Here is a 25,629-nt window from a genome sequence, read left to right as displayed (position 1 = left end):
AGAGGATTTATTCCCTACAATCAATTGCCACCCAGACCATTAATTCAAATACCTCACTGAACACAGCATCATAGCATAAAGATTTTAGTTGCATGGTGGAGGCGTGTAGAAACCACTAGTCCTGAACTGCTTGCTCTCCTTTAACAAAGGCCGAAGGGTAAGGCAGACAATGCTGTAACATACACAGCAGGTTTATTACCTGTAGTGTTTTCCACCAGTTTCAGCTTTGTTTTTCCCCCAAGAATACTGAGCAAGACTCACATTAGTGTTAAGAAACAGTGATCTCTACCACCTTACACCCACCTGCTGCTGGTCAGTGTAGCTTGAACATGGCAGTATCTCCAGCTTTTTCTGTGGCCCATTTCTTTGTACTTGTCAGACTCCACTGATAATCCACTGGTCACTGAAGCTTCTTCAGGTGGTAGGATGAGTAAAAAAAGCTAACACCTGTCCCCTCCCTTTAACAGAAGCAGGAGGAAAACCAGTCACAGTTTCCTGGTCAAGTACTCTACCTGCTCCTCCCCTAGGCAGGGCTCACTGGAACAGGCTCCCCATGGCACTGGTCACAGCACAAGAAGCACCTGGACAACACTCTCAGAAATATGGTTTCATTTTCAGGTAGTCTTGTATAGAGCCAGTAGTTGGACTCCATTCCTTACACATCCCTTCTAACTTAGGATATTCTATGAAGTCTTCTTTTACCAGTCCTTTAATTGCCAAGCACTTTTTTCGAACACGATGGTTGACCCCTCACCAGCAGAGCCCAGCTACAAGCCAGGTCAGCCCACTCTGCCTGCCTTCCCCAGCCACCCTAATGCTCCCCCACTCGACACCCATGGTACTGAGTGGGAGCTCCTCACCCACACCTCACATCAACCTTGCTCTCACACCAGGCCACAAAGGTGGTGTTCAGCTGTTGGTCAGCATGGGAAAACCAGAGTGTTGCTTTGTGACCTTCAGACCTACAGCAATCCCCCCAGGGCTGCACATTAGGGCAGTTTTGTTTGGTAAGACTCAAGTCTGCCTTCAATGGCATTTCCTTTCCTGAAAGCAAAGGGAGAGTTCATCAGTGTCCCAAGTCTAGGAGCTTTAGTTCTCTGCTTATGAACTGTTGGCATGAGTTACTTGCTGGCCATTAAAAACAACATTAATACCCTTTACTAGAGGAGGTTGCCCTTTATTAGGACTCAATCACTACCTAAGTGCTTTCAGTGAGTTCTGGCAATTTACTAACTTCAAAAATAATTCCTGGATTTCATTCTGCAGTAGTTCATTTGTATTATACGAAGTTTCAATCCAAAACTTTAATAAATAGTCTAGATCGTTTAGTTTCAAGTTGCACTGCCATATTCAGCTGTCTTTTGATTAACGAAGACTTAAAAACTATTGTCCATTATGCTTGCCCTGGCTTCTTGCAACTTCAAGTCTTTGATCCGTATAGCTTCAGCAAGCAGAAGTTTTTTAACTGGAATTAAAGTGGTTTAATTTTAAGAGCCTGCTGAACCCAGCTATTTGTACAAAATCATTCAGAGTTTTCTGAGGTTTTCCATCAGAACATGGCACAAATGCACATGCTTTAGACCAATCAATGTTAAGTGGCCTCTAGACCACCACTAACACCCCTAAAAAAAAAAACAAAAAAAAACTTTGCACAAAATTTAAGGACCCAAGCGCAAGTGGGAAGAGGAAAATAACCCTTAGTCCTTAGAGCATCAGCTATGTGTATATACAAGTTCTTTGATGCATTACAGTAATTAAGATAACACTGCAACAGAATCAGCAGACCGCCTTCTGCAGTGCAGCTGAGTATTATTGCAATTAATTTTGTAGTAAAGCCTTGATGTTTATGTAGTCATTTGACTGGTAAACATCAAGATTAGCACAAGACAGTACATGTTCACAAAAACAAGTCTTGTGACAACAGAATTAAGTTGAAGAACTACACAAGATAGTTAAGGGGTTTGGACCCCCTGAATAATACAGGATTTATCATCTCCCACCTATGTACTGCAGACAACAGAAAACAGCTTATCCTTCAGAGGGATTCTTACTGCTATGAACTAGCATGGAGCAAGTACTTCACAACAACTAAATAAGGAAGGGGAAGAACAGAACTAATCAAGGAGAAAGACTGTTAACATAAAATGTTAATGGTCTTAGCTTCCTTATACCTAGAGCATTGATAAAAATTTATTATCTCAAGCCAACTGTTTACTCAACACTCTTTGAGGCCAACGGAGGTCTACCAACATCATGTTGCACAATGCTATTCCAAGTTTCCACTGCAAGACTTCCCCTAAAGTGTATAAAATGCTCCAAACTTCAGGGGTAGTCTCTCAAGGCAGCTTCAATGTGCAGAGAATCCTGTCACTTGCAGCTTGTCAGCAAGCCTAGCTACAGGTTACTGCTGGGAGATTCACCTCATCTTCTCAGGAGGCTTCTGCAGTGGGCTCTTGCATCACCGACAACAGTCTGCATTAAGTACTTTATCTTTCCTGCTCTGCCAAACCTCAGATGGAAATTGCAGGTAGATGCAAATCCCATATGTAAACTCCATGGTTACGCTTCTTCTGCCATGAAGCAGCTCAGTCATTAGTCAGGACAGAATTCATCACGCAGGCTCTCCACAGATCCTTCCAGCACTCGCCAAATGAGCAATATGGAAAACAAAACCACCATCTGCCCACTGGAACACGCTGCTGGCCCACACAACTCTGAGAGACACATCGAGCTCCTACAATACAGAGGTAGACAGACTCCTTTACAAGCCATGGGCCCTCAGCTCCAGCTGGAGGGAGTAGCTACACAGCCAAAAAGATGTCTTCCCCAGAGCCTCAGGAGGAGAGGGAAGGCAGAGGTACCCATTAGTTTATACAAAGCTGACTTCTGTTGATGGCATGGATGACTTTTATAATCAAGAGCATCATGCAGTTACGACACACCTCTGCATGGGCACGCAGCAGCTGCTGACAGTGGTTGTCAGGAATCAGAAGCAGCTGTACAACCCTTTACACACATCGTGTTAACGTTCGAGACAATGGCAAGGTCTAAAACAGTAAAGCCGCCACCGAAAGCCTCTATTTAAGCCTTGTTAGAGCACAACATGAGACTCTAGAGCCACACCTTCTGGTTTCTCTAGACACAGCACTAGAAAAAGGCTAGTACCAGCTCTGTCCTATCGTTCTGTACTGAGACAGTGATCCTGGTTAATCAGGAAGTGTAGATGCTTTTGATGCAGAAGCCCGAAACCTGACCTGTAAGACACAGGCTTCCCAAAGATCACTGAGAACAGCTGATGATTGTCTTCGCTGTGTCAGCACAGAAGTCATCTTCCAAAGTCAGAACTCAAAGCATTCACATTGTGAACAAGCCAGAATAGGTCTCATAACCATTACTTCCAGCTGTTCCCTTAATATAGGGTACTAGCCTCTATACTACTACTACTTAAGCTAAAAGCTAACTGGAATTACAAATAAAACTTGCTACAGAAAGCACATATCCACAGACCATTTATGGAGAAGCAGCAAGTGAGGAGCAATGGAATCTCCAGCTGAATCACAGAAAGGAGATTAAAAAGCAAGTACCGACTCCAAGGTAATGAGCTACCTGAAAGAAGCTTCTTAACTGGTGTTCTGATTCAACAGCTGTTTGGTGCTATTACTGCTCTACAAAGCCAAGTCAATCTGAAGTTATCTAGGAGTAAGATGTTTCTTGGGCACCAACACTGCTTAGATCAGAAACTGAACAGTGACAGCCTTAGCTCTCTCCACCAACACCCGTTAAGATTCACTCCTATGTTAAAAGCAAAGAACACACAAATCACTGGATTGAGAACAGACCGGCTGCCTTTTCAAAAGGGAAGTTATTCCTGTAGTCGCCTCCTGCACAGGGCACAAGGCCTCAACAGACCAAGCCAGCCTTCTCCCACTAAAGTAAGGTCCGTTTCTAAGGAACTAAGTAAGCAAATCTGCACCAAAGTTTGTTAAAGTACGGGGAAAGTGATGACAATTACTTTGTACATCAGGTTGCCAGGACAGCAGGATGATACACAGCCATTTCCCAGTCCTGACTGAAGTCACACAGTTGTCCTAAGCTTGCTGTATAATCAAAAAGCTTGCATAGTGACACGGAGCAGTAAGATAAAAATAGGAAGGTAGCAACTGTTGTACACCATGCCAGTATCACGAGCCCATCCTTGCCTGCTCTGCTCCAGGTGAGTAACAGACACTCTGCCAGTAAGTTCTCGCTACAGAAAGCGATTTGCCATTTGCCATCCTTCTAGAGGACAGCCCGCAGGCTCTGCCAGAGTGTTTTGCTTTTTAATCTGGCTCATGTAGGCAAATGCACGTTTTTGAATATGCAACTAAGAAAGTTCATCAGCTCAGGTTTAGTTCAGCCTGTTTCTCTGGGGATTACGAAACCTCTGCCAGCGTAAGTTTGAGCTTTGGACACCTACCACAGCTCAGGAATTTGTAACTCCACTTCAGAGGCTTTAATCCAGCTATCCTACTTCTCGTACTAGCTAAGGTTCCTCCCTTCCTAACCACCAACCTGACAGCTAAAAACCTCCATGTCTAGGTTCGTACTACTTCGGTCTGTTGGAAGCTTTCTGCTGCTGCTAAGGGCTATGTCTGGGGAATCAAGACACTGAAGACTGAGGGGCTTTCTTCCAAGAACACGCACAGGGCACGCGTGCGATGGTTTTAAGGAACATCCAGCTTTTAGCTTTATGCTCTATGCTTCGAGTGGACAGAGCTCACAGGGCTACTGCAGGTATCAAAGCAGAAGCTCGATGTCCATCCTTGCATACAGCACAGACAGCCAAATAGCATACGATAATGTGAGTGAACAAGCAAAAAAAAAGCTCAGAGAGTGTATTTTGGAAGATATTGAAGTATTTGACTGCTGACAGTGTTTCTAACATCCAGCTTTCTCTGTGCTATCAAGCAGATTACAGAATTAAGCTTTATATTCTTATTTTTCTTTTATTACTTTAGTCTCATTATAGCTGAGAATTTATCAAATTGCCAAGTGCCCTAGAACATGTCACTTCATGTTTTCTCATAGACAGAAACTGAACATGAAGTCTGCTGAGGTTAGAAAATCCTGTTAATACTGAATCAAAATAGTCGCCTCGAAGTGGTCAGAAAGCCAACTCCTGCAGGAAGATTTTGCCTATAGAATTGCTACATTTGAGTTTCAGACCCTTCAAAACTTTTGAGTTAAGAGTTTTCTGAACCTAACATCAGCTCTGACAAACAGTAAGCTTCTACCAGTGAGAACAGTGTCAAACAGCTTCAAATTGTAGCTTCCGAATGAATGGCTTCTACTTGTGAATGGACAAGATGCATCTGGAAAAGACAAGATGCACCTGGAAAAACAAAAGCAACCCTGCTGAAGTTAAACCCTATTTCTTATCTACACAATCCCATTTTAAACTTTCAGCAATCTTACCCAGCCTCACAGGAAATACACCTTTAAATACAAGCAGTTTAAACTTCTTGCTTCAAAGCAATTTAAATCCCTGGTAAGTCAGTTCAGCAATTTATGGGTTATTGAGAAGAAAAAATAAATTTTGCCTGGTGTATTGCCTGAGGTTGCAGGGACCCTCAAGCAGCCTCCCCCCTCTGAAGGTCATCTGTCTAACCCCCTGCTCAGGGAGGGCCACTCAAAGCCAAGGGGGTCTGACCATGTCCAGATGACTCCTGATCATCTCCACATCTCCGGGCAACCCGTGCCAATGCTTGGTCACCCCATCAATAAAAAAACCAGCTTCCTGATGTCCAGAGTGAGCCTCTTGTGTTGCAGTTTGCACCCATTGCCTCCTGTCCTGTCACTGGACACCACAGAGGAAGGCCTAGCTCTTCTCTTCGCACCCTCCCTTCACATACACTGGGTAAAATCCCCCAAGCCTCCCCTTCTCCAGGCTGAAGGGTCCTGCTCTCTCAGCCATTCCTCATGGAAGAGATGTTCCAGTCCCTTCATCACCCTCATGGCCCCTTGTTGGCCTCTCTCCAGTAGCTCCATGTCCCTCTTGTACTGGGGAGCCCAGAACTGGACCCAGCACTCCGGGAATGGCCTCACCAGTGCTGAGCAGAGGAGAAGGATCACCTCCCTCGACCCGCAGGCAATGCGTGGACTAATGCATCCCAGGACACCATTAGTCTTCTTTGCTGCAAGGGCAACATCTGGGAAGTTGCCAAAGTAAATACAGTAGAATTGCAAGAGAGCTGGAAATGCTAAGAAAAGTTTCCCACACAACCCTAGCTCAGCACATTGTTACAGATCAGCATTACGTGACAAAGTCCTGCTCCCCTGCCAGTCATTTGGGTAAGCATTGTAATAGACAAAAGCCAAAAAAGATGATCAGAAACTTCCCCATTTTGAAACCTGCACTCTGAAGATAAAGTTAATTTAGTTTGCAGGGTAGTTGGGAATTCCCAAAGTCTTAGTAAATCAGTTTTAAAACATCTGTAAGAGCAGCACCACAGAAAACTCACTGCACTGGGCATGGAAGAGTCTGAACAGCACAAGATAAATTCTCAAGTGAATGAGACAAGTTACTCGCTAGACAATCTTCCAATGCACTGAGTACAAGCTCCATGGTGCATTAATTATAAAACCCTTAATACACAGTGGAGAAAAGTAGAATGAGACCTAAGTTAGCCTGACCTTTATTGAAGTACTTCAGTTAAACACTCAACTCTTGCACACTATTTGCCATTTTCAAGAGAAAGTAGTGTTTTTCCCCAAAAATGGCTGATAACAGTTAAAAGCAAGTGAAGACACTTGATTCCACTGCTCCAGACAGCAGGGATTCTTATCACAATTATCACGAAGAACATTTTTAATTTAAGCCTATGCATTCTGCTTAAGCTTTGGCATTAAGGTAGCCACCAAGGTGTATTTAAGATTACATTTTGAGATGCCTCACATGTCCTACAATAAGTACTCTTCAATGAGCATTTACTCCAAAATGACTAACACAAGAAAGTTACTGTATTTCATGAGATGTTCAGTGTTGTCCTCCCTATCCTTCAGGATCCATTTTCACAGTCTAGGAGTAGAAAACGCTCAAAGGCAGAATGGTAACCACTCAAAGGCTGAATGCAAAACCAGGATGCTAGTTAGTTCTACTACCACAGTGGTAGAGAAACTTCCTTGTTTATTTTGCAGTCTGAAGTAGAGGTGTCCTGATAGCTAATGCCTGAGCTTTGGCACTGTTTTACTTTGCAGATGTAGGCTCCTAAACCAGATGCTCGGACTGCCCTCTGTAACAGCCTGCCATCCTCCAGAGTGTGAGGAGCCAAGACCCATACCTTTACCAATTACAATATCCTATTCAGGCAGGACTGACATGATTGTCAGCATTTCCACCAGAAAGTGACGTTATAGGTTAAAATGAAGTCACTGCATTTTCCCCTTGCAGGGAACATGAGCAGCAGCACAAAATCTGGGCTACTACATACTAATTGCAGCATCTAGTTCACAAACTGCTGATGATCTACCGGATGCCCCAGAAGGAAGAAGCTGCACCTGACAAGCTATTTCCTAGAACTGCTTCTAATCTTTCCTGAGTTCTGTATCAGTAGAGAAAGCACACCTTCCCCCATGCCCACCATTGTTGCTTTTGAAGGGACAGAAGCTTCATGCTGAATAACTGATGTCTTAAGTCCTGTTATCCACTTAAGTTACCTAACCCAACAGCTTTTCCTACCAGCAAAAGAATTTACTCTGCTACCCAAGAAGTTACCAGAGAGCTACAATAGCCCCAAAGTCTGTAAAAGGCACTCTTCTAGCCTGACCATAAACAAGATTATCCACCCCAGAAAGCAGAAGTTGCCTGTATGGAATTTATTTGTACTTGTTCAAGGCAAGAATGCTTCATCGTGTCAACTCTTGCCCCTTAAGTTATTCTGCCTTCTGACAAGACATCTCTGCTATTTCTGACAGAAGGATTCTTAATTTCTTTGAAGTCCATACATCAGGATTATTTTTGGCCTTCAACTCCTCCATAAAATGACCACCAAGGGAACTCTGATAGGACTTTTCTCACCGGTTATATCTGTATGCATTTTGTGCTATATGAAGGAGTTTGTGTGTTCATATGAACTCTTTTGCAGTGAGTGACAAGCGTAGTAAACGCACCTAATCTCAGGAAGCATACTCTAGGAGAGGAGATGGTGATAGAAGGGACTAGGTAACAAAGGATGGCCACACTGATCCCATGGCTTATTTTAGTTAAGCCACGAGGATGCAGTTTTAAGAGGGTAAGGGAAAGCAGTTCAAGGCAGAGCAGAACAAATGGAGCTGGGGAGAAATTAGAAGCATACTGCAAGTGTATTTAGGTTTCAAAATTAATTCCATGTTATAAACTATTTCATGAGTGATTAAAGCTCTGACAGCCACTAACACGAAGTCCACAGATGCCCTCAACTAGCCTCTAGAACATTGCCCCATCTTTCTGTCATAATTCTAGTATTTTTCCCCAGTATCTCCACACATGCTATTTATCATCCCCATTGCATATGCTCGCTTCAGAATCCCTATGACAAAGGCAGATAACAGACCAGGCCACATTACATGCTCTGCAACTGTAGAATTCTAGCATAACCAGCTGTTATGTTTTGATTAAGTCCCTGAATGTTAGTACTTAATGCTAACTTAGTACTTCTAACAGTAGCTAGTACTTGACTAAAAGCATTCATAAGGAAAGCTGTGGCAACCTGGCAGTCATTTGCCCTTTACTGACACCATTCCTTCAGTTTTCAACTCACAGTGAGGACTTTCAGCTTCATGCACTAGCAGATTCACTTCTGGCAACAGACAAAATACTGTTTTGCCTTTTCATCTCTTTCTACAAATGCAGATGTCTTTAGCTGCACAGAGAAGGTAGGAATTTTCGTGAGTTCAGTAAAAGGCAGACAGTTATGATATGCAAGAGAGGCAACAAGAGTCATCTGTTTGAACTAGAAAACGCCTGGGAACATCACATGTAGTTGGAGATAAGAACTACATGTTTTTGTTAGCCTTTAAAGGCCACAGCTGTTTTCTTATATATCTAACTTGGTTTGCATTTTCAAAGCCTTCCTTTGTCATGTACTATTTTTTTTTTTTTTTTTTTAAATAGTTCAAGTGTTTAGCCTAAAGTACAATCTCCTGAGGAGAGCTGCAAGACTAAGCACTTAAAGCAGAAAGATTTATCTGATCTACTAGCAAAACTAAACAGTCTCCCTGTGGTCAGAGAAATTGGATGGACAGAGCATCCACTTGTGAAGAAGCTGTTACATGCTGGACACGGGACCACACGACTGAAGTTGTGACCACAGAAGCAGTTAATAGTAAGAACACAGCACTTTCACATTCTAAATCTAAATAAGTCATTCACTTGAGCAGAGAAATATTAAGTGAGCATTGTAGGTACCTTTTGAAATAGTTAGTGCTGGGGACCACTGTGATCGTAGAATATCAAGACAAATGCTGCCATTACTGTTAATATTTGGATGATAGATTCTTGTTGTAAATGCAACCTGCAGAAGAAGGAAAATTTCAGTGTAGGCTCACAAATGTACATTACACCACATGGTAATGAACAGATGTATGATACAAGCCACTCACCTTAGGTGGTTTGAAGGGATAATCTGTTGGGAAGTGAATTGTCAAGAAAAATACTCCACCTTGATAGGGACTGTCATTCTGTTAATGAAAAAGAATCATTGCAGTTTGAGAAGTTTTTGTAAGACGATTGGTCATAAAAACTACAAACATCAATGCACTCATACTTACTGGTCCCATTATTGTAGCTTGCCAATGGAACACTGAAAAAAGAGAGAGATTTACTTCAGTTTGGAGAAGCTCAGATAATGAGCTACTTATGTCAAGACAAAGCAGTACAGAAAAGCCTATTTTAAAAACAAAACCTTCCAAAAAGCTGCAGGGAAACAAGCCAAAGAGCTGAACAGAGACAGAGTGAAGTACTCAGCACTTCATATACACTTTGTTGTGGAGGCACACAGTTACACCCTACAATAAGTCCTGTTACAATAAAAATCCAGTTATATTCAATGCTTCAGACCCAAATTTGTGCATTCAATTTCATAGTTTCCCAGGAAGTTCTACCATCATCTGACTCAAAGCCTAGTCTCCAACAACTGCAATACCCTTTTTCAGACTGAGCTACAGCAAACGTGCAGAATAAGCCCATCCGTTTCTTCAACAGGATCTTTCCTGCACTGCTTGTTAGTTGAACAAAGGGTAAGCCTAAGCTTTGTATATACCACATGTAAAGAAGTAACCTACGGGCAGCAGTATCTTGATGAATATTCATCTTCCACAGAAACCTGAAAGTTTCATTGCAACAGCAGAAAGCAGTAACAGTCTTACAAGAAGTAGTCTGCTAAATACTTGAGGCTGTAATATGCTAGTATACTTTAGGTTAAACGGAAAAAAAATTGAGTCTCACTCATATGCATCTGTCCAAGAGAACATCTTAATCTGGTAATACAGAAGACTTGTGAAGAACGTCTTTATGCTGCAGAACATAAGGAAACAATCAATGCTGTTAATCTGTACAACAATTTCCTAATATGTGCCTCATGGGTCCTGCTTTCTCCTAAGGCTCTAACGCTAGCCTGTTTGCAACACACCAGCTTAACAAATTTGTACTATGGGAAACTTCCCTCTGCACGGAGATCACTACATCAGATCTTTAAAAGTCAGGAGCTGTACATGAAACTCCAGCTGTTACAAGGCAAGTCTTTTAGGTGCAGAAGCTGAAGCCATCTGTGGCTGTGAACTGAACTTTCAACTGGTGTCAACAGCTTTCATGACTACCTAGGCCAAAACGTAGCTTTGACCCACAGTGACACTTCATGTTCTCCTCTAGCATGAGCAGTTTTTAATTACACGCTGTACAGACAATACCACTGGATATGATCTCATAGGAAGAACAGAAGGAAGCAGAGCAGAAACAGCCCTGCCAAGCCTGAAGTACAAATGCAGTTGATTCAAGCAGCAGGTTTTGTAACAAAGGGTATTACCACTGGTAACACCAACTAGCATGGAAAGAGATTCAGTGTAGAGTCAGAAGCTCAAGATAATGCCTCATGAGTCCAAATGTGATGTTCACCCATTTTAAAAGGCTCACAGCAAGCCCATATCACCTGTACCTGGACTGGGAGAAACATGTAACAAGAGGACAGAGGGGTGGCAAAAAGCCAGTGAGGAGCAGTACAGCTTATGAAAGAAATCAAGAATTTCACATGCATCTGTAAGCAATGGTTAAGATTCACTACAACCGTACTGCAATACACACGTACATGTAACACTGGATGTTAACCTGAATGCCTCCGCACACTGAAAACATAAGCTGATATAACCAGTCATCTTGAACCCAAGAGAATACAGAAAAAATGCTTTTACACTGACTCCTAGCATTGCTGACTTTCAGTAGCTAAGCACAGGTACGTGTTTGGATGGAAGTAAACTAAACCATTCAGAGTACTTGGTAATATAATGCCAACCAGATTCCTAGAACAGAAGCTGGATGTGAGGTAAGAGGACAAAAGCTACCTCACCAAGAGAAAGAAGACTGTCCTAACAGTTAAGGAGGTAGAAGCAGCTTTTTCTCTTCCAGAGTTTATGATGAGCTGCTGACACATGGGGACAGTTTGTATCAGCTGGCCTAGCCATAAACACTGCTTTGAAAGCACAGCACAAGTCTGAACCCTGAGAAACATCACTCTAACAGGGCAACCCAAGGCAGACCTAGAACATGGGGATCACTATCAGAGAAGGCACATGTCCGTTGCTGTCACTGCTTTTCAGTTATGCACATCCAAAGGGTTAGCTCTCAACAGTGAGAGGCCTTCAGAGGTCTATCAGAAAGGCACCATGAAGAGAACTGAGCATTACTGCCAAATACAGAAAGGTTTAAAGAAGCTTTCGATCATAAACATTATGTTACCACCTCCTCCAGACAGTCTGAAGAGCTTTTGATAAACTTTGGAAACAACAAAATGATTATGATGGCACAAATCAAGCTTGGAGGTTTATGGGAAAAAAACCCTCAAACTGGCCCCTACATCTCAGTAACTGCCCTTCCAGGCAACTCCAAGTTTCTTTGAAATACCACTTCAACAACAGGAAAGCTATGGAGTAACTCAAAGTTTGATAGTATTGCTAAAAACCCTCAAAACAAAATGCAGTATTCATTCAAGAATGAAAACACTAAAATCAGTGGAGATGTTACTGTTTAGCATTCCTTTTTTTTTTTTTAAACCTAGTCTTAGACTTCTATATGAATAAAAGTTTCTAGCAGCTAATGTTTCTTTAAAAAGAACACCTAAGCTTAGAGTTCCCAGAACACAGACTGTGGTTCCCTACTTAAATGCTCCCTGAGCTTGGATGCTATGCTGAACAGCAGCCATGCAGAGATAGTGTGTTGCAGTGGAATGCCACTTGAACACAGTTTCCACTGGGATGCCCACTGAAGTGTTCCTATGTAGCCTTTTGGACATGGCAGAACTGCTACAGGAAAGCAGGAGCACCTTTCCTCATCTCAGGCATTCCATGCATTAAACAATCAGGCATCTAATTCATAATGCAAGTAAGTACCTGAATTCACCCCAGGGCCTACGGTAAAGTCATAAAGCAAAAAGTGAATTTATGGAAGTGTTCCTGTAATCAGACAGCCTATTAATCTTGTCTGCCCAAGTTATGACCAAGAGCTTAATGCTGCTATAAAAAAGGAGCTTACCATAAAGTACAGAAGCCCTAGTTAACATAGAGAAGCCTGAGCAACTTGTGAAACCACTCCAGTTTAGAAGCAAAGGCCTCTTACAAAAAAACACTGTGCAGTAGGGGCCAACACTTAGGCTACCTCATTCACAGCTATCCAAAGCAGACTGGGGAATATCACTGGGAACTACAAGAGGAGTTTTTATACATAACCTTACCCCAAGTCACATGACAGAGCTTGCCTTCCTCTAGTAAAATCCCACAAGCAAGATAAGAGGAGACCTCACTACGAACAAAAACACAGAGTCGGATTTCAAACACTGACTGTCTTCTGCTTTCACACAGCTCTCTGGGCTTCAAAGAGGACAGAAAAAAGATGTCCAGATGACACGCCAAGAGACCAACCTAGCACAGGGAAGATGACCGGCTGACACATGGGCCAAAGAAGTCCTAGACTGTCCCCTCCGGTATGCTGTCCCCTATAGGGAACCTGGCAGAGCCAACTGATTCCAATGAAGGTTTTAAACATAGCAGTACTGTGTGATTTAAGAATGCTCTACCTGTACCTGATGAGACTCTACCTCTCATCATAAGCCTAAACACCTACATCCAAATCCAGTGGCAAAAACTGTCACTGCAGCAGGGTTTGTACATTCTGGTTCTGCTTATCCAGAAGTCCTGAAGTAGCACACCAGATTGAGCAAAGTCCTGCCTAAAAATGAGGAGCCAAACTTGTTTTTCATTTCTTACACTTTGTTGCACTCTTTAACAGCACAAAACAATTAAAGAACAAGCAGCTTTTCCCATCTAACAATACCTCATGATCCAAGCTGTAACTCACCAATCAGTTTTCCTTCCATTCACATTTTACCTTGTTACCTTCAAGGACTGTGTGCTACCCTCTCTAGAAAGGCAGCGGTTACTTTAACTCCCATGTAAGATACTGTTAACTCCGAACCTGATGTCCCACCATTAGGAGCAGATTCTGCACTTCCACAGGCCCACGTGACTACACCAGATATAATTTAGGTACCAAACAAGTCCAGATAGCTGTATGAGGCTGCTTGCTGGTTTGGCCAGACGGCAACTGAAGTTCTCCACCTTTTGCAGGCAGCACGCAGGGTGAAGATGCCAGCACAGTTACTTTGGAAGGCAAACAGCTTCATGTCTTAAGTACCCAGAGCTGCCCAATCCAACAGAAGCCACAGACCTCCAGCGATTCACAAGGCATTACAAAACAGCAACAAATGGGAGATCAGTACACGGAGTAGCCTTCAGTACTCAAACCAAGAACACAGACAAGTTCTCCTTGCTTTAGACAACCTGCTTTAGAAGAAAAAGCAAAAAAAAGGTAGAGACTGCGAGTGTTCGCCAAACAGCAGCATACTTACTGTCATCACCAACCGGCCCTGCTGAACACTGTGCTGGAGGATCACGTGCCAGATCATTCAACTCCTAAAAAACAGGAACAGTTTGTTTCATTTAATTTCAAAAGCAATCATGTTATGGCTAAAACAAGCTGCTAGTAGCACTCTGGCTATCAGTCATGCTCTTCACAGAGTCCTGCTCATGAACATGATGCTCACATCACTGAGTTTTCTGAGACAACAGGAGTGGTAACCTCACTGAACTCAGAGCCAGTGGCCCAGATAGCCAATTTTATTTAAAATAAAATACCTGGCACATGCACCCATCACCTCTCCTAGGTTTCCACACACTCACAGTCACAGTAATGCTTATTAAATCACGTGGCTTATCAGGTTGGCTTTGTCTTCATTGAGAAGAAAGCATAAGAAACCCTAAACATTACCAAGGAATAATGTTTTCCACTGTGTCTAGGTCAGAGACGAGGTGGCTCCAACCCAGTAACTCTCAGTACCAGCCCTATTTTAGGGCTTATACTGTAACAGCTCCCAAGCTGATCCAGCTCTAGTGATCTAGTTTACCTTTTCAAGCCTAAAGTAGCTTTTGCAGCATACAAAACTTGAACAACCTGGTTGTTTCACCTCAAAGTCCACACACCAGCGGATAGGGGTGGTTAAACAATAAAACACGACCTCTGGTAACCAGCTTTAGTCTATGAATGGAAATGCACATTTTTTTATGTGCCCATGTCAGGATTTCTTCAGAGTAAGATTTAACTATCGTGAGTCTCAATCTCTGGCTGTGCGGAACAAGTGAAATGCCTCTGTTCTGAACTATACCAAACTTCAGCTAAAAGCCAAATTTCAGCTGAGATCAGAGAGTCCATGCTGCCACCAGTAACTCACACGAGCAAGCTGCTCAGGAAGTAGACATGTAGCAGCAAGTAGAAGTAGAGTAAAACCCTGAAATCAAACTTGCCTGTTTCCACCTCAGCCACTAACTTGATCCCTGGGACTGTGAAAGGGCAGCATGATGGTCCTGAGCCTGCTAGCCAGCACAAAAACAAACTTCAGTGTAAAAAGCTAAAAATAAGCACCAGACAACTATTATGGGAACTAAACCCAGCATTCAGGAAACACTCCCGTGCTATCCCTGGCCTGCTGTGCACTCAGCTTTTCACCTCACAGCCTGCAGACCAGCAGTCTGCATCACTTCTCCACCGTGCACTCAGGTAGCTACCTACCTGAATCTCTTGACAGACAAAACTCTTAAGGACACTGATCAAGGCAAACCAATTGCAGAAAAAGGACTTAGACTGGCTCTGAGTATCAAACTGATGATGTCCTGGAGTTCCAGCTCCTGTTGCCCCTGAACTTGGAGTCCACCACTAATCAAATCTTTTGCTATGAGAGGAGAAAGTTGCCTTTCACCAAACAAGTGAACCTCTGGGATCTTCCGCTCAGTGTGCGAGCCTCCAGAAGTCTCACAGCCGAGATGCAAAGCTTCACACATTGCAGCTGCTGTAAAGAACATGAGTTTGGTTTTCTGTGTCTCCCAGGTTACAAACAGCCCAGCTGAAAGCCTCCTGACCTGACACCACAGACAACTGACCTAAGCAAAGGTTGCCTCTCATCTCATGGCTCCACGTGGACTTGCACAGGAAAAGACACTGAGCTGCTCCACTCCTGAAGGTGCAGAGCGTCTCCAAACACCAGCTGCTGAAGGGCTTTCCTCTTCCAAGCTGCCAGTCACACAAGTCAGCTTGGAGCAACCAGTTTTAGTCCGGTGAGGGTTCCCTCCTTGCTTCCTGTGAGCATCAGCAAGGCACTCGTTCCCCATCACCATGCTTCACACCACCCGCTGTGCACCTGTCTGAAGTCCGGGGCACTGCAGATGCTGAGCACCACCACAAGGCACAGAACCCCATTCCTCCTACAGAACTGCGTGCAGGACAACAAACTATTGCAGGTAGAAGTGGTCTTAAAAATGCAGTGCCCCTCAGAACAGTGAGCTGTGCTGTGCTCTGCTTCAACATTATTAAGCAGTCACTCTGGGCAGCCAGTTACAGCTTGACACCTCCCTGGGCACATACAGGGCACACACACTCATCAGTCTCATCACTGCTACCAGAGGGAAGTGGCTCTCTGCATGCACAAGTTCAGCAGTACGGGCAGAGGAACTTAGAAGACAGGAATACACCTACACTGCACTGCCTGCAGAGTACAGCCCTCTTCCCAATGCTCTCAACTCTCATCTCCCATAGAAGACAACTCAGTGCTCTACTACTCAGAACTCCAAACACCTCCATCAGAAAACTCCTGATCCTCTCCACACTGGTCTTCATCCTCTTCACTCCCATTTCATGCATAAATACAACGCAACAATACCACGTTTAGAAGAAATAGCACTGCAGGAGTGCACGTCTGTCATGCAGGATCAGTCCACCAGTGATTATGTTTCAGAGCCTAGCACACACTTTCCCCTCCGGGGCAGGGGAAAAAGCTGCAGAAGCTGGAGCTTGAGCGTCCACCTGCTGGCTGGTGGAATTCACCAGGCAGCAGTGCTCTGATGCCCACCCCACACCCTACACCAGCAGCACCACCCCAACACAGCGGTGTAACAGCACACCTCACGTGCCACCACTGAAGGAAAGTCTCACAAGTGATGCAGAACACAAAGTTCAGTTAGCAGTAGCCTTCTTTCTCACCAAAATGCCACCTCTTTCACCTCGACCTGCAGTTCCAGGTAGAAGGAATACTTTGGGTTTTGAAGCTTTGTACAGCACCACGCTGGGAACAGGAAGCTCACGGTGACTACTCCTACCGTTTGCATCAGTGATGCAGCTTTCACCTAAAGCAGCACTTCATATTCCACCCTACAAACTCAGACAAGCTTCACAGATCATATAGCCAGATGCCTCTCAACACCGAGGAGGTTAGAATGGTTTGGGTTGGAAGGGACCTTAAAGAAAATCCAGCTCTAAACCCCTTGCCATGAGCAGGGACACCTCCCCCAGCCCAGGCTGCTCAAACCCCATCCAGCCTGGCCCTGAGCACCTCCAGGGATGGGGCATCCACAGCTTCTCTGGGCAGCCTGTGCCAGTGCCTCATCATCCTCAGAGCAAAGAATTTCCTCCTTGGATCTAATCTAAACCTACCCTCCTGTAGTTTAAAACCACCCCTCATGCTGCGGGAGCTGAGGAGAGGAGCAGAGCAGAACAGTCCCCGTCCTCTCCCTGCTGTTGATGCAGCCCAGCACACAGGCAGCTTTCCAGGCCTCGAGCACCCACTCCTGACCCACACCCAGTTTTCCACCCAGTGGGATCCCCAAGCCCGTCCCTGCAGGGCCACTCTCCAGCCACCTGCGGCTGAGGCTGCCCCAGTCCAGGAGCAGCACCTCACCCTTGGCCTTGCTGAGCCTCCCGATGTCCGTGTGGGCCTGTCCCTGCCCCCTTTAACACGCCGTTCTCCCCAGCTGCCTGCTCACCAGCCGGCTTCCACTGATCACTAACCCAACATTCAGAGCCAGGTGTAAGAACAGGAGCTGCACCCAGCTGCACTCACACACATACAAGTGGCAGGCGTGCACTGCCGCACCGTACCGCCACGCTTCTGCACCCAGCCCTGAGGTTCCTCTGCCTTTCCGAAGTTTTTTGGGCTGTTCCCGAGCTGCTGCTAGCACCAGGCCTATGAAGGCTTTGTTTCTAGGTGTTACCAGAGGAGACTGAGGAACGGCTGGCTTAACTCAGCACAGACAACCCTGGAGCCCAGGTAAAACCAACTCTTAACACACGTAGGATCCAGTTGGCCTGGTATCATCTCCAGGCCAATCATTACCACACAGCAGACCCCACGCTGCGAGGCCTGGTCTGCTTCCCAGTAACCCAGGAAGGCTTTTTAGGCAGGGATCAAGCCTGACCTTGACAGCACTCATTTTAAACCTGCATCTGAAGAAAGCTGGAGCTGCTTACCAGTCAAAGCATTGTCTTGTCCTTAAGCTCACGCAGAAGGTTTTGCTTTGGGAACTTAAAAGCAAGGAATGAGGCAGCCTTTAGATGAAGTTTCAGTGGAGGTTTCCAGCTCCCAGGAGGCTGCCTCTCTAAGAGCGAAGCGAGCTCACAGACCTCGCATCTCCCTTCAGGAGAGGGCCCTGGGAGCCAGGCCCATTGCTGAGGATCCTGCCATTACCGTGATCCATCTTAAAAGTATTAATTACTTCCTTGGCAAGGGGGAGGAATTGGAGGCACGGTGCAACGCAAAGCAAGGCTCGAGGTAACTTTCCCAAAGGCCAAGTCGTATGAACTGTATCTGCGAACCAGGAATCCTAATAAAGCTACAAAACTCACTGACATTCACGCAGCTCATTTTAAGTTCCCCAAAAGCGTAACCCCACTTCGGGGTTCCAGGAGTGTATTTTAGAGAAGATGCAGCACGTTTTGGCCACACTCCCTTGCTGTGCTGCTGAAGAGCATCAGCTGCCAACAAGGACTCAGGACACACTGGAAAGCAGTGCCACAAGTCCCCCTCAGATCCCCGGAGTCGCTGCTGCCCCCTCCTGCTGTTAGTCCATCTCCCAGCAGCTGGTGTGCTGCATTTCAGCTGCAGCTTGACCAAGGACTCCACGAACAGCACACCAAGTTTTTCAACAAGCTATCAAAACAGAAAACGTTTCAGTTTTGGTCTTCGAGTTTAACCCCACACTGGTTTCAAGTTTTCATTTTAAACTCCAGAGACATTTGCTACAGGCATTCTGATTCACTGCTCCAGACAGCGAGCCCCACGCTCCCTGGACCCTCATCCGCTGTGTGCTTGGCCAAAGAAACTCCGGTCCAAAGATGAGACTGGTTTAAAGGATTTGAAGCTACTGCTGATAGAGTCTCCAGGAAGAATAACCAACAGAACCAGCGACACCAAGAAGCCATCCAAGGGAGAAGAAAACCACTGTCCCGTTGCAGTTAGTTCCAGAAATTGTAATAAGCCTTAACATGGGGTACAATTCCCCAGATACACTCCAACGCGTTAGAAATGACCACAAGCAGTCAAAGATTAACCAAAGCCCTTATGGCTTGTGCTCCCCGGTCCTTCCCCTTTACTCCAGTTTGAGCTGTTTTCAAAAACTCTCATTTACTCAGAGACCACATCATTAGTTTGATTATAAGCCTTGCTTTCACTTACAGCAGCAAGCTGACAGTAAAATAAGCTTTTAATCTGACTTCAGCGAGATTCTTCGCCGGAAGCCCCTGAATCCTTCTGTGACAGGCAGCCCAGGACTGTGCTGTGAAATGGGGACTTATCTAACCAAAAAGTAACTTTGAACCACTTCGCCATGAGTTGTTAGCAGCTTTCAATAGAGCACTGCCAAGGAACACATCAGCAGGGCCGGTGACAAATCGATAGCACTCTGCCTTACCTCAAGAGCAGGAGCAGCAGGAGCCCAGCCGCCAGCTACCTGCACAGCTCCTGATGTCTGCAAGTCTCCCCCAAGCCTGCTGCACGCTCCTCAGGCCAGCAGGCCCCACGTCTGCCTAACACAAAGGTCTAAAAGCCCACACCACGGCACTTCACACAACTCCAGTCGGTGCTCGCCAAGCGGGGCCGCTGTACGAGGCGGCGCTCACGTGCACGCACCAAGGTCACGTCACGGATCCCACAGGTGTTCTCTTCTTCTGTGAGACCGTTGTGATTCCAGAATCTCTGCCAGTCTAAGGCTACTTCCCCCCAGTAACAGAAACATTTTAACCTTCAGAAGGATTCTCATCCTTTCCATTGGACAGAATCTGCTTCTCCAGTACTTGACACAGCCTAGATCCGTTGACCTTCTTGACTTCTTACAGGACTCAAGCATTGGAAGACAAGCAGTTAACTGAGTGGCATAAGAACAGCCAAATTTAACGGAATACAGAGTTAGCCAAGATCGATGTTACGAACAAGTTTTGGTATAACCATCAGCCACCTTTCATCTTTGTTTTCTAAAGCCTGGGCAGCAAGGAAACCGAAGCAACGTACGGCTTCCTCCTGCTGTGGAAACCAAACACCAAAAAAGCCCAGCTAGCAGCTCAACCAGCGTGTGCCGGACAGATGGGCTGCACTGGCAGGTCCATGCACACAGCAAGAAGCTCCAAGAGAAGGAGCAAGGCGTTCCCACGAGCTGCTTTCACTGTTTCTGTAGCACAGAAATAAGGAGCTCTGCCCAACACAGGTAGCGCTAACCCAGCTGTACGCACGCTAACATCGTTCGGTTATCCAGTAAACCTACAGCAACTCCTCCACCAGTGACACTCATTTTGGCAGAAGTTACACTGCAATGTTTTAAGAGTTCCAGCAGCTCCGGGCCGTGGGAAGCCCGCTGTCTCAGGGGCATCGCTACGGAGCAGGGCTGTGCCCCACAGAGCAGCACGGTTTACATGGAGAGCCCCACAGAACAGGCAGGAAGCCACCGCTCCTTACAGTAAGAAAATACCTCAGCGGGGCTCAAGCACAGCTTCTGGTTCCCTCTTCTCCCTCACCGTGAGGTCTATCGAGCAGTTCATATGAGGGAATCCATAAACTACAAAAAAAATAACCTTTTACTTGCCCCCCCCTTCCAAGCAATTCCAAACAGCACCCCACTTCCTCGGGGATAGATCAGTATTTCCTAGATAAGCACCCAAAGTGCTTTGGTTCAAGCCTTAAAATCAAAGCCATTCATACAGCCACCCAGTATCACTCCTACCCTGCCTCTGGATGTCTTCGCACTGTATTTCTTCTAAGAGATAACAATGATAAAATTCATCATTGTTATAGATCTAAAAATAGCGATGAAGTTGTTGCAGGCAATTGTTATCCCCAGGCTTCAGGGCCACTCTGGGCAGCGTAGCTGCAAGCAGCCCGATTTGTCCAAAGCTGAAGGGTTCTCCCAAGGCAGGAGTTCAAGTTTCAGATCCACAGGCCAGCACACACCTAAGCGAAAATTCAGAGCGCTGCTGCCTGCGAGACCACAGCGAACACCACAATTTGACAGGGGGCTGTCCAAGAGAGAGTTCCTCAGGAGCATCTGCTCCAAAAACAGCACCTGCTTCCTCGTGCAGAGGCGCTACGCCAGCTCGAGTCCCCAAACAACCCCAAGAACAGCCCCAGAGCCCCAGCTGGCACTGACTGCAGGGGTTCTTGCACCGCTTCCCAGGGGGAACAAGCCTGGAGGCAGCTTTTGGTGCTGCCTCCTCCAGCCCAGAGGAGCTCAAGGTGCAGGACACCGCTTCAGGTAACGTCGTTCACACCGTGCCAGAGGTTTAGTCCTGGGGTTTCCTGCTCGTTTTTGAAGCTGACGTTATCCAGGGACACAAGAACTTTGGAGAAAACCTCACAGCCCGTGGTGGACAATAAACCCAATGAACACAAGTCGCCAAGCACAAAAGCCAGCAGCAGGATAAGAGCTGAACACTGATACACCAAGGCTGATAATACCCTCCCCAAAACGCCCAAGCAGCAGCTTCCCCTTCCATTGCTCCTTTGTACTCAAGCCCACTGGGATTATTTCTACTCAACCCACACTCTGCAGCCTTTTGGTCCTGCCACAAGGTACAGCAAGGTCAGCAGTTTGCTGCTCCCCTGGTTGTCCTGACAGGGATGGTCAGCCCACAGGGAACACCTCCACTTTTCCCAGAGCCCAGAACAAAAGCCAGGTGATACAAACACCCTCCACAGGGTTTAAAACAGCTGAGGTGCAAACCACCAGTGCTTATCACTGACAGAACTGCGGGAGACAGCCCCAGTAACTCCAATTAAAGGATTGCTTTCCCATCTGCACCTGAACTCCCATATAACTTTCAAAGCACCTGGACGGATGGAATGAGGGGCTTTATATCCCTTCGCACGCTTTGCTGGAGATTCTTGCCTACAGCCCTATCACCTCTGCTCCACAGCCACCGTCCTTCCTCTCCTGGAGCGCTCAGTACTTTGTTGAGCTCCATACATGCTGCTGCTCCAGCAATCCCTCCACACCACGCCACTTCCCAAGGCTTTGCAGCATCCTGTGCCCTAACGCAGTCCCCATCATGCCTCAGGATTCTTCACCTTTGAGAAGCAGCACGAACAATCAGCCCATGAGTAACCAGTGAGTAACAGTCAAGCCACGAGTTACCCAAGGCCCAACACGTGCAGTTTCTCTTCTGCTAGAAACAGAACTCTGAGAAACCTGAACCAAAGCAAACGTGAAAGAGAAAGTAGCTTTGCCTGCTTTACAAATTATCCTGCAGAAGATGCAGCGTCCCCACAAGAGCCCTGCATTGTGGGTGTCCCCTCCAACCCCAGCCACCACCTTTATTGTCCTAGCATTCACCGGTGTCCCCCAGGCACACGCTGCTGGCAGGCAAATAACCCGCTCCCAAAGAGGGGCGGTCTTCCGGGGTACCTGCATGTCCACAGATGTGCTACTGAAATAACACAGCGTGAAAACTGATCCGAATTAAGCACCAACAAAATCAGTGACCAAATCTTGTGTACAATTGATCCTAAAGGAGAAAACAGCCTGCTTATGTAACACGGTACTGTGTGCTGATCTGGAAGTTTCAGTAACTAAAATTACACTCCGAGGCCTTCTCCTTCAAGGCCTGCCCATTCCACAAGCACATGCAATCCTTCAAACTCTTCAGCCTTCCTCTTCATCCTAGGTTTAAATTGACCAGTACGACCCATGAAGCTTCCCAAGAACTTCAAGACAACCTACGATCAGAACAAAGACATTAAAACGCAGTCCAGGCCTGATGCCACTTATCAGAACAGGCAAGCCGAGCTCCAATAGCAGGTAGCAGCTTCACATCTGGCTCTAAACACGCATTAGATCCAGTCCGTAATTCAGACCAGCAGCCCTGTGGGAGGACTGGCTTCCAGATCCGAACCCTGCGTGCGGGTCCCGAACTCCCAGCTCTGATATTTTTGAGGATGAAGCATGCAGAGGCCCAGCTTTACAAGGCAGTGATGGTGCAGCCTTCGTGAGGCGAGCCCAGGCAGGGGAAGGCTCCTCGGGGCGCTTCCTGACAGCGGCCCCGGTGCCTCACCGCGGAGATCAGCCCGGGAACAACCCCACAGCCCCACACCGAGCTCTGCCCGGCCCCGGGAGCCCCCCCCTTTGCTTCCAGGCCCCGCAGGGCCCCTCCGGCCTCCCCCGGCGGGGCGCTGCCGGTGCCCGGCCTCGGTCGCGGCCCCTTGGGGGGGGGGTGGTGTGGGGGGAGGCCCGGGGCCGGCCCCACGCCCCCTAGCGGCCCCTCCAGGCCCGGCCCGGGCTCCCCGGGGCCACGTTGCCGCGGTGGGGCCGGGCCGAGGAGGAGGAGGAGGAGGAGGCCGGGAGTGAAGGGGGGGGGGGTGGGAAGCGGCGGCTCCTCACAGGGCCCAGCCCCGTGGGGTGGGGGGGGAGGCGGTGAGGAAGGGGGGGGGTGTGGGGGGGGCGCAGGCCCCGCTGGGCCTCCCCCGGCCCCGCACGGAGCCGCCCCCGCCCCGCTGCCCCCCGCAGCCCCGGCGGGGCGGCCGGGTTACGTAAAAGGAGGCGGCGGCGAGGACGGCGGCGGCCGGGCCTTACCTTGTGGATTCTCTTCAGCGCCATTGTGTGCGCGAGGCGGCGAGGAGGGGCGCGCGGGCGGGCGGGGAGGGGGCGGCCCGCGGGGACTATTTTCCGAGGGGGAGGGGAGGAGGAGGAGGAGGAGGAGGAGGAGCGGCGCGGAGGCGGCGGCAGCAGCGCGGGGCCGGACCGGGAAGGGGAGGAGGGACGGGAGTGGAAAGGAAAAAAAAAAAAAAAAAAAAAAAAAAAAAAAGGGAAAAGGGGGGGGATGAGGGAAGGGGGGAGGCGGCCCCCGTTGCGGGGGGGGGCGGCGGCGGAGGCGGGCAGGGGGCCGCGGGCCTGGCGCGCGCTGCCCGGCGGAGCCTGGAGCCGCAGCGCTACCGCATCCCTCCGCGCGCGCTTTATGCGCTGGCGCCCGCCGGCCTCACTCCCTCACAGCGCCCTCCGCCGCGTATCACTCCGCCGCGCTCGCCTTGTTTCCCCCCCCCCCCCCCCGCACCCTGCTCTCTGCTCCCCGCTAGCGGGATGCAGGCGCAGGGCGGGGAGCGAGGGGGGATTTAAGGGGGGTTGCGGGGGTGTGGGGAGGGGAATGGTTTGGATAGAGGGGGAGGGGAGGGCGGCGCGGGGACTATTTGCCGCGCGCCGGGCGCGCAGAACTCTCCAGAAGGGGGAGGGGGAGAGCGCGGAAGGATACGGCGGAGTGGAAAGGGGGGGGGGGTGAGTGACGCTGAGGTCTCGCGAGAAAGCGCGAGGCGGAGGCGCGGCCCCGGCCGGGCACCGGGAGGGGCGGGGCGGGGCGTGGGGAAGGGGGCGGGGCCTCGGGGCCGTCAGCCCGCCCGGCAGGCAGCGCGCCCGGCAGTCCGGGGCACGGCGCCCCGGGGGGCGGCAGGGGGGACCTGCAGGCTCTGGGAGAGGCCCTCAGACACCCCCCCCCCCCCCCCCCCCCCTCCCCTCAGTTACCGTTTCCCCCTGAGACCCGCATTTGGTTTCCCCTGAGACCCCGATTTGGTCAGAAATCTGTTGGTTTGGGTGGTGGTTTTTATTTTTATTTATTTTTGTATTATTATTATTATTTTGTTTTTCAACTGTTTTTGTTCAGTTTGCAGCTTTTTGCTCTCTCCCCTCCTTCCTGTCGCCTGTAGGGTCGCCAGACACCCCTCGGCTGTGGAAAAGCGAGCAGCGGCTCTGCCACCCCCAGCCCCAGGCTGGGAACCAGCCTCCGCCAGCACGGGGAGCTGCAGCTGCTGGGATGCTAACCCCAAGCTCTCCCTGCCCTAAATTTTCAAAATGTCTTCATCTCACATCCTCTGAGGCCTTCGCTTTTCAGAGCTCTGGGTTGAAGCTGGCTCTTCCCAGTATTCTCCTAAAAAGTACTGGATTTTGTCCCCAAAGTGGAAAATTAATTTGGGCTTGCAATGCAACAGAAAGGTTGCTATTTTTCCCTTGCCAAGCTTTGAAAAAAAGAAGTCTTCTCTGAATGGTACAGCAGTGTAAAGCACAATCCAGAAAAAAAATCAACAGTTTTGAAAATAATAATAATAAAAAAACTGTAAAATACTTTTGTTGTTGTCACTTTAGTACCAGCAGTAACTATGATTTCTTACCAGACAGATCCGAATTTCTCCAAGAGATAAAAATGAAAGTAGCAGAGTCATTTTCAGAGTTGTTACTCCCCAGGTCACTCCACTTAGATGTGCTGAAAAGCAGATCTCGGTTTCAGTTTCTGAGAGTTGGCCTAAACCTTTACACAGATAGATGTTAACTTGCTGTAGACCGGGCCATGTTTTATCCAGAAAGACATTTTCCTCAGGATTTACAGTTAGGTATTTGCCTGATGTGACAACAGACGTTCTTGCTGCCTGTCTCCCTGCTTTCTCCCGAGGTCTGCTTTCCCTTACAGCTCCCTTACCCTACCTGCAGCCTGTCACCCTCACTTCTCCTCCACCACCTGCTCCCACCTTGTTTTTCCACCTCACCTGCTGCTTTCACAGGGGT

The 25,629-nt window shown here is 47.6% G+C and overlaps 1 protein-coding gene across 2 annotated transcripts in view; it reads right to left on the bottom strand.

Annotated features, from left to right (window-relative positions):
* Positions 1 to 23,846, bottom strand: part of UBE2D2 (ubiquitin conjugating enzyme E2 D2) — a 29,443-nt gene extending 5,597 nt beyond the window's left edge. The window contains exons 1-5 of one of the 2 annotated variants that reach the window (XM_082771663.1): positions 23,656 to 23,846; positions 14,130 to 14,193; positions 9,787 to 9,818; positions 9,619 to 9,696; positions 9,425 to 9,530 (exon numbers count right to left, since the gene is read on the bottom strand). In XM_082771663.1, coding sequence (XP_082627789.1) covers positions 9,425 to 9,530; positions 9,619 to 9,696; positions 9,787 to 9,818; positions 14,130 to 14,193; positions 23,656 to 23,679 — 304 coding nt within the window. In that variant the 5' untranslated portion in view covers positions 23,680 to 23,846. Of the gene's footprint in view, positions 1 to 9,424; positions 9,531 to 9,618; positions 9,697 to 9,786; positions 9,819 to 10,462; positions 10,488 to 14,129; positions 14,194 to 23,655 lie in introns of those variants that run through there. The other variant, XM_082771664.1, reaches the window with a different exon arrangement.
* Between the last annotated feature and the right edge of the window lie 1,783 nt (positions 23,847 to 25,629).

Source organism: Aythya marila (genome assembly GCF_965140915.1).
Source record: "Aythya marila genome assembly, chromosome: 14".
Classification (NCBI taxonomy): domain Eukaryota; kingdom Metazoa; phylum Chordata; class Aves; order Anseriformes; family Anatidae; genus Aythya; species Aythya marila.
The sequence above is the reverse complement of the archived record's forward strand: the minus strand, read 5'-3'. Positions and strand labels throughout refer to the sequence as shown.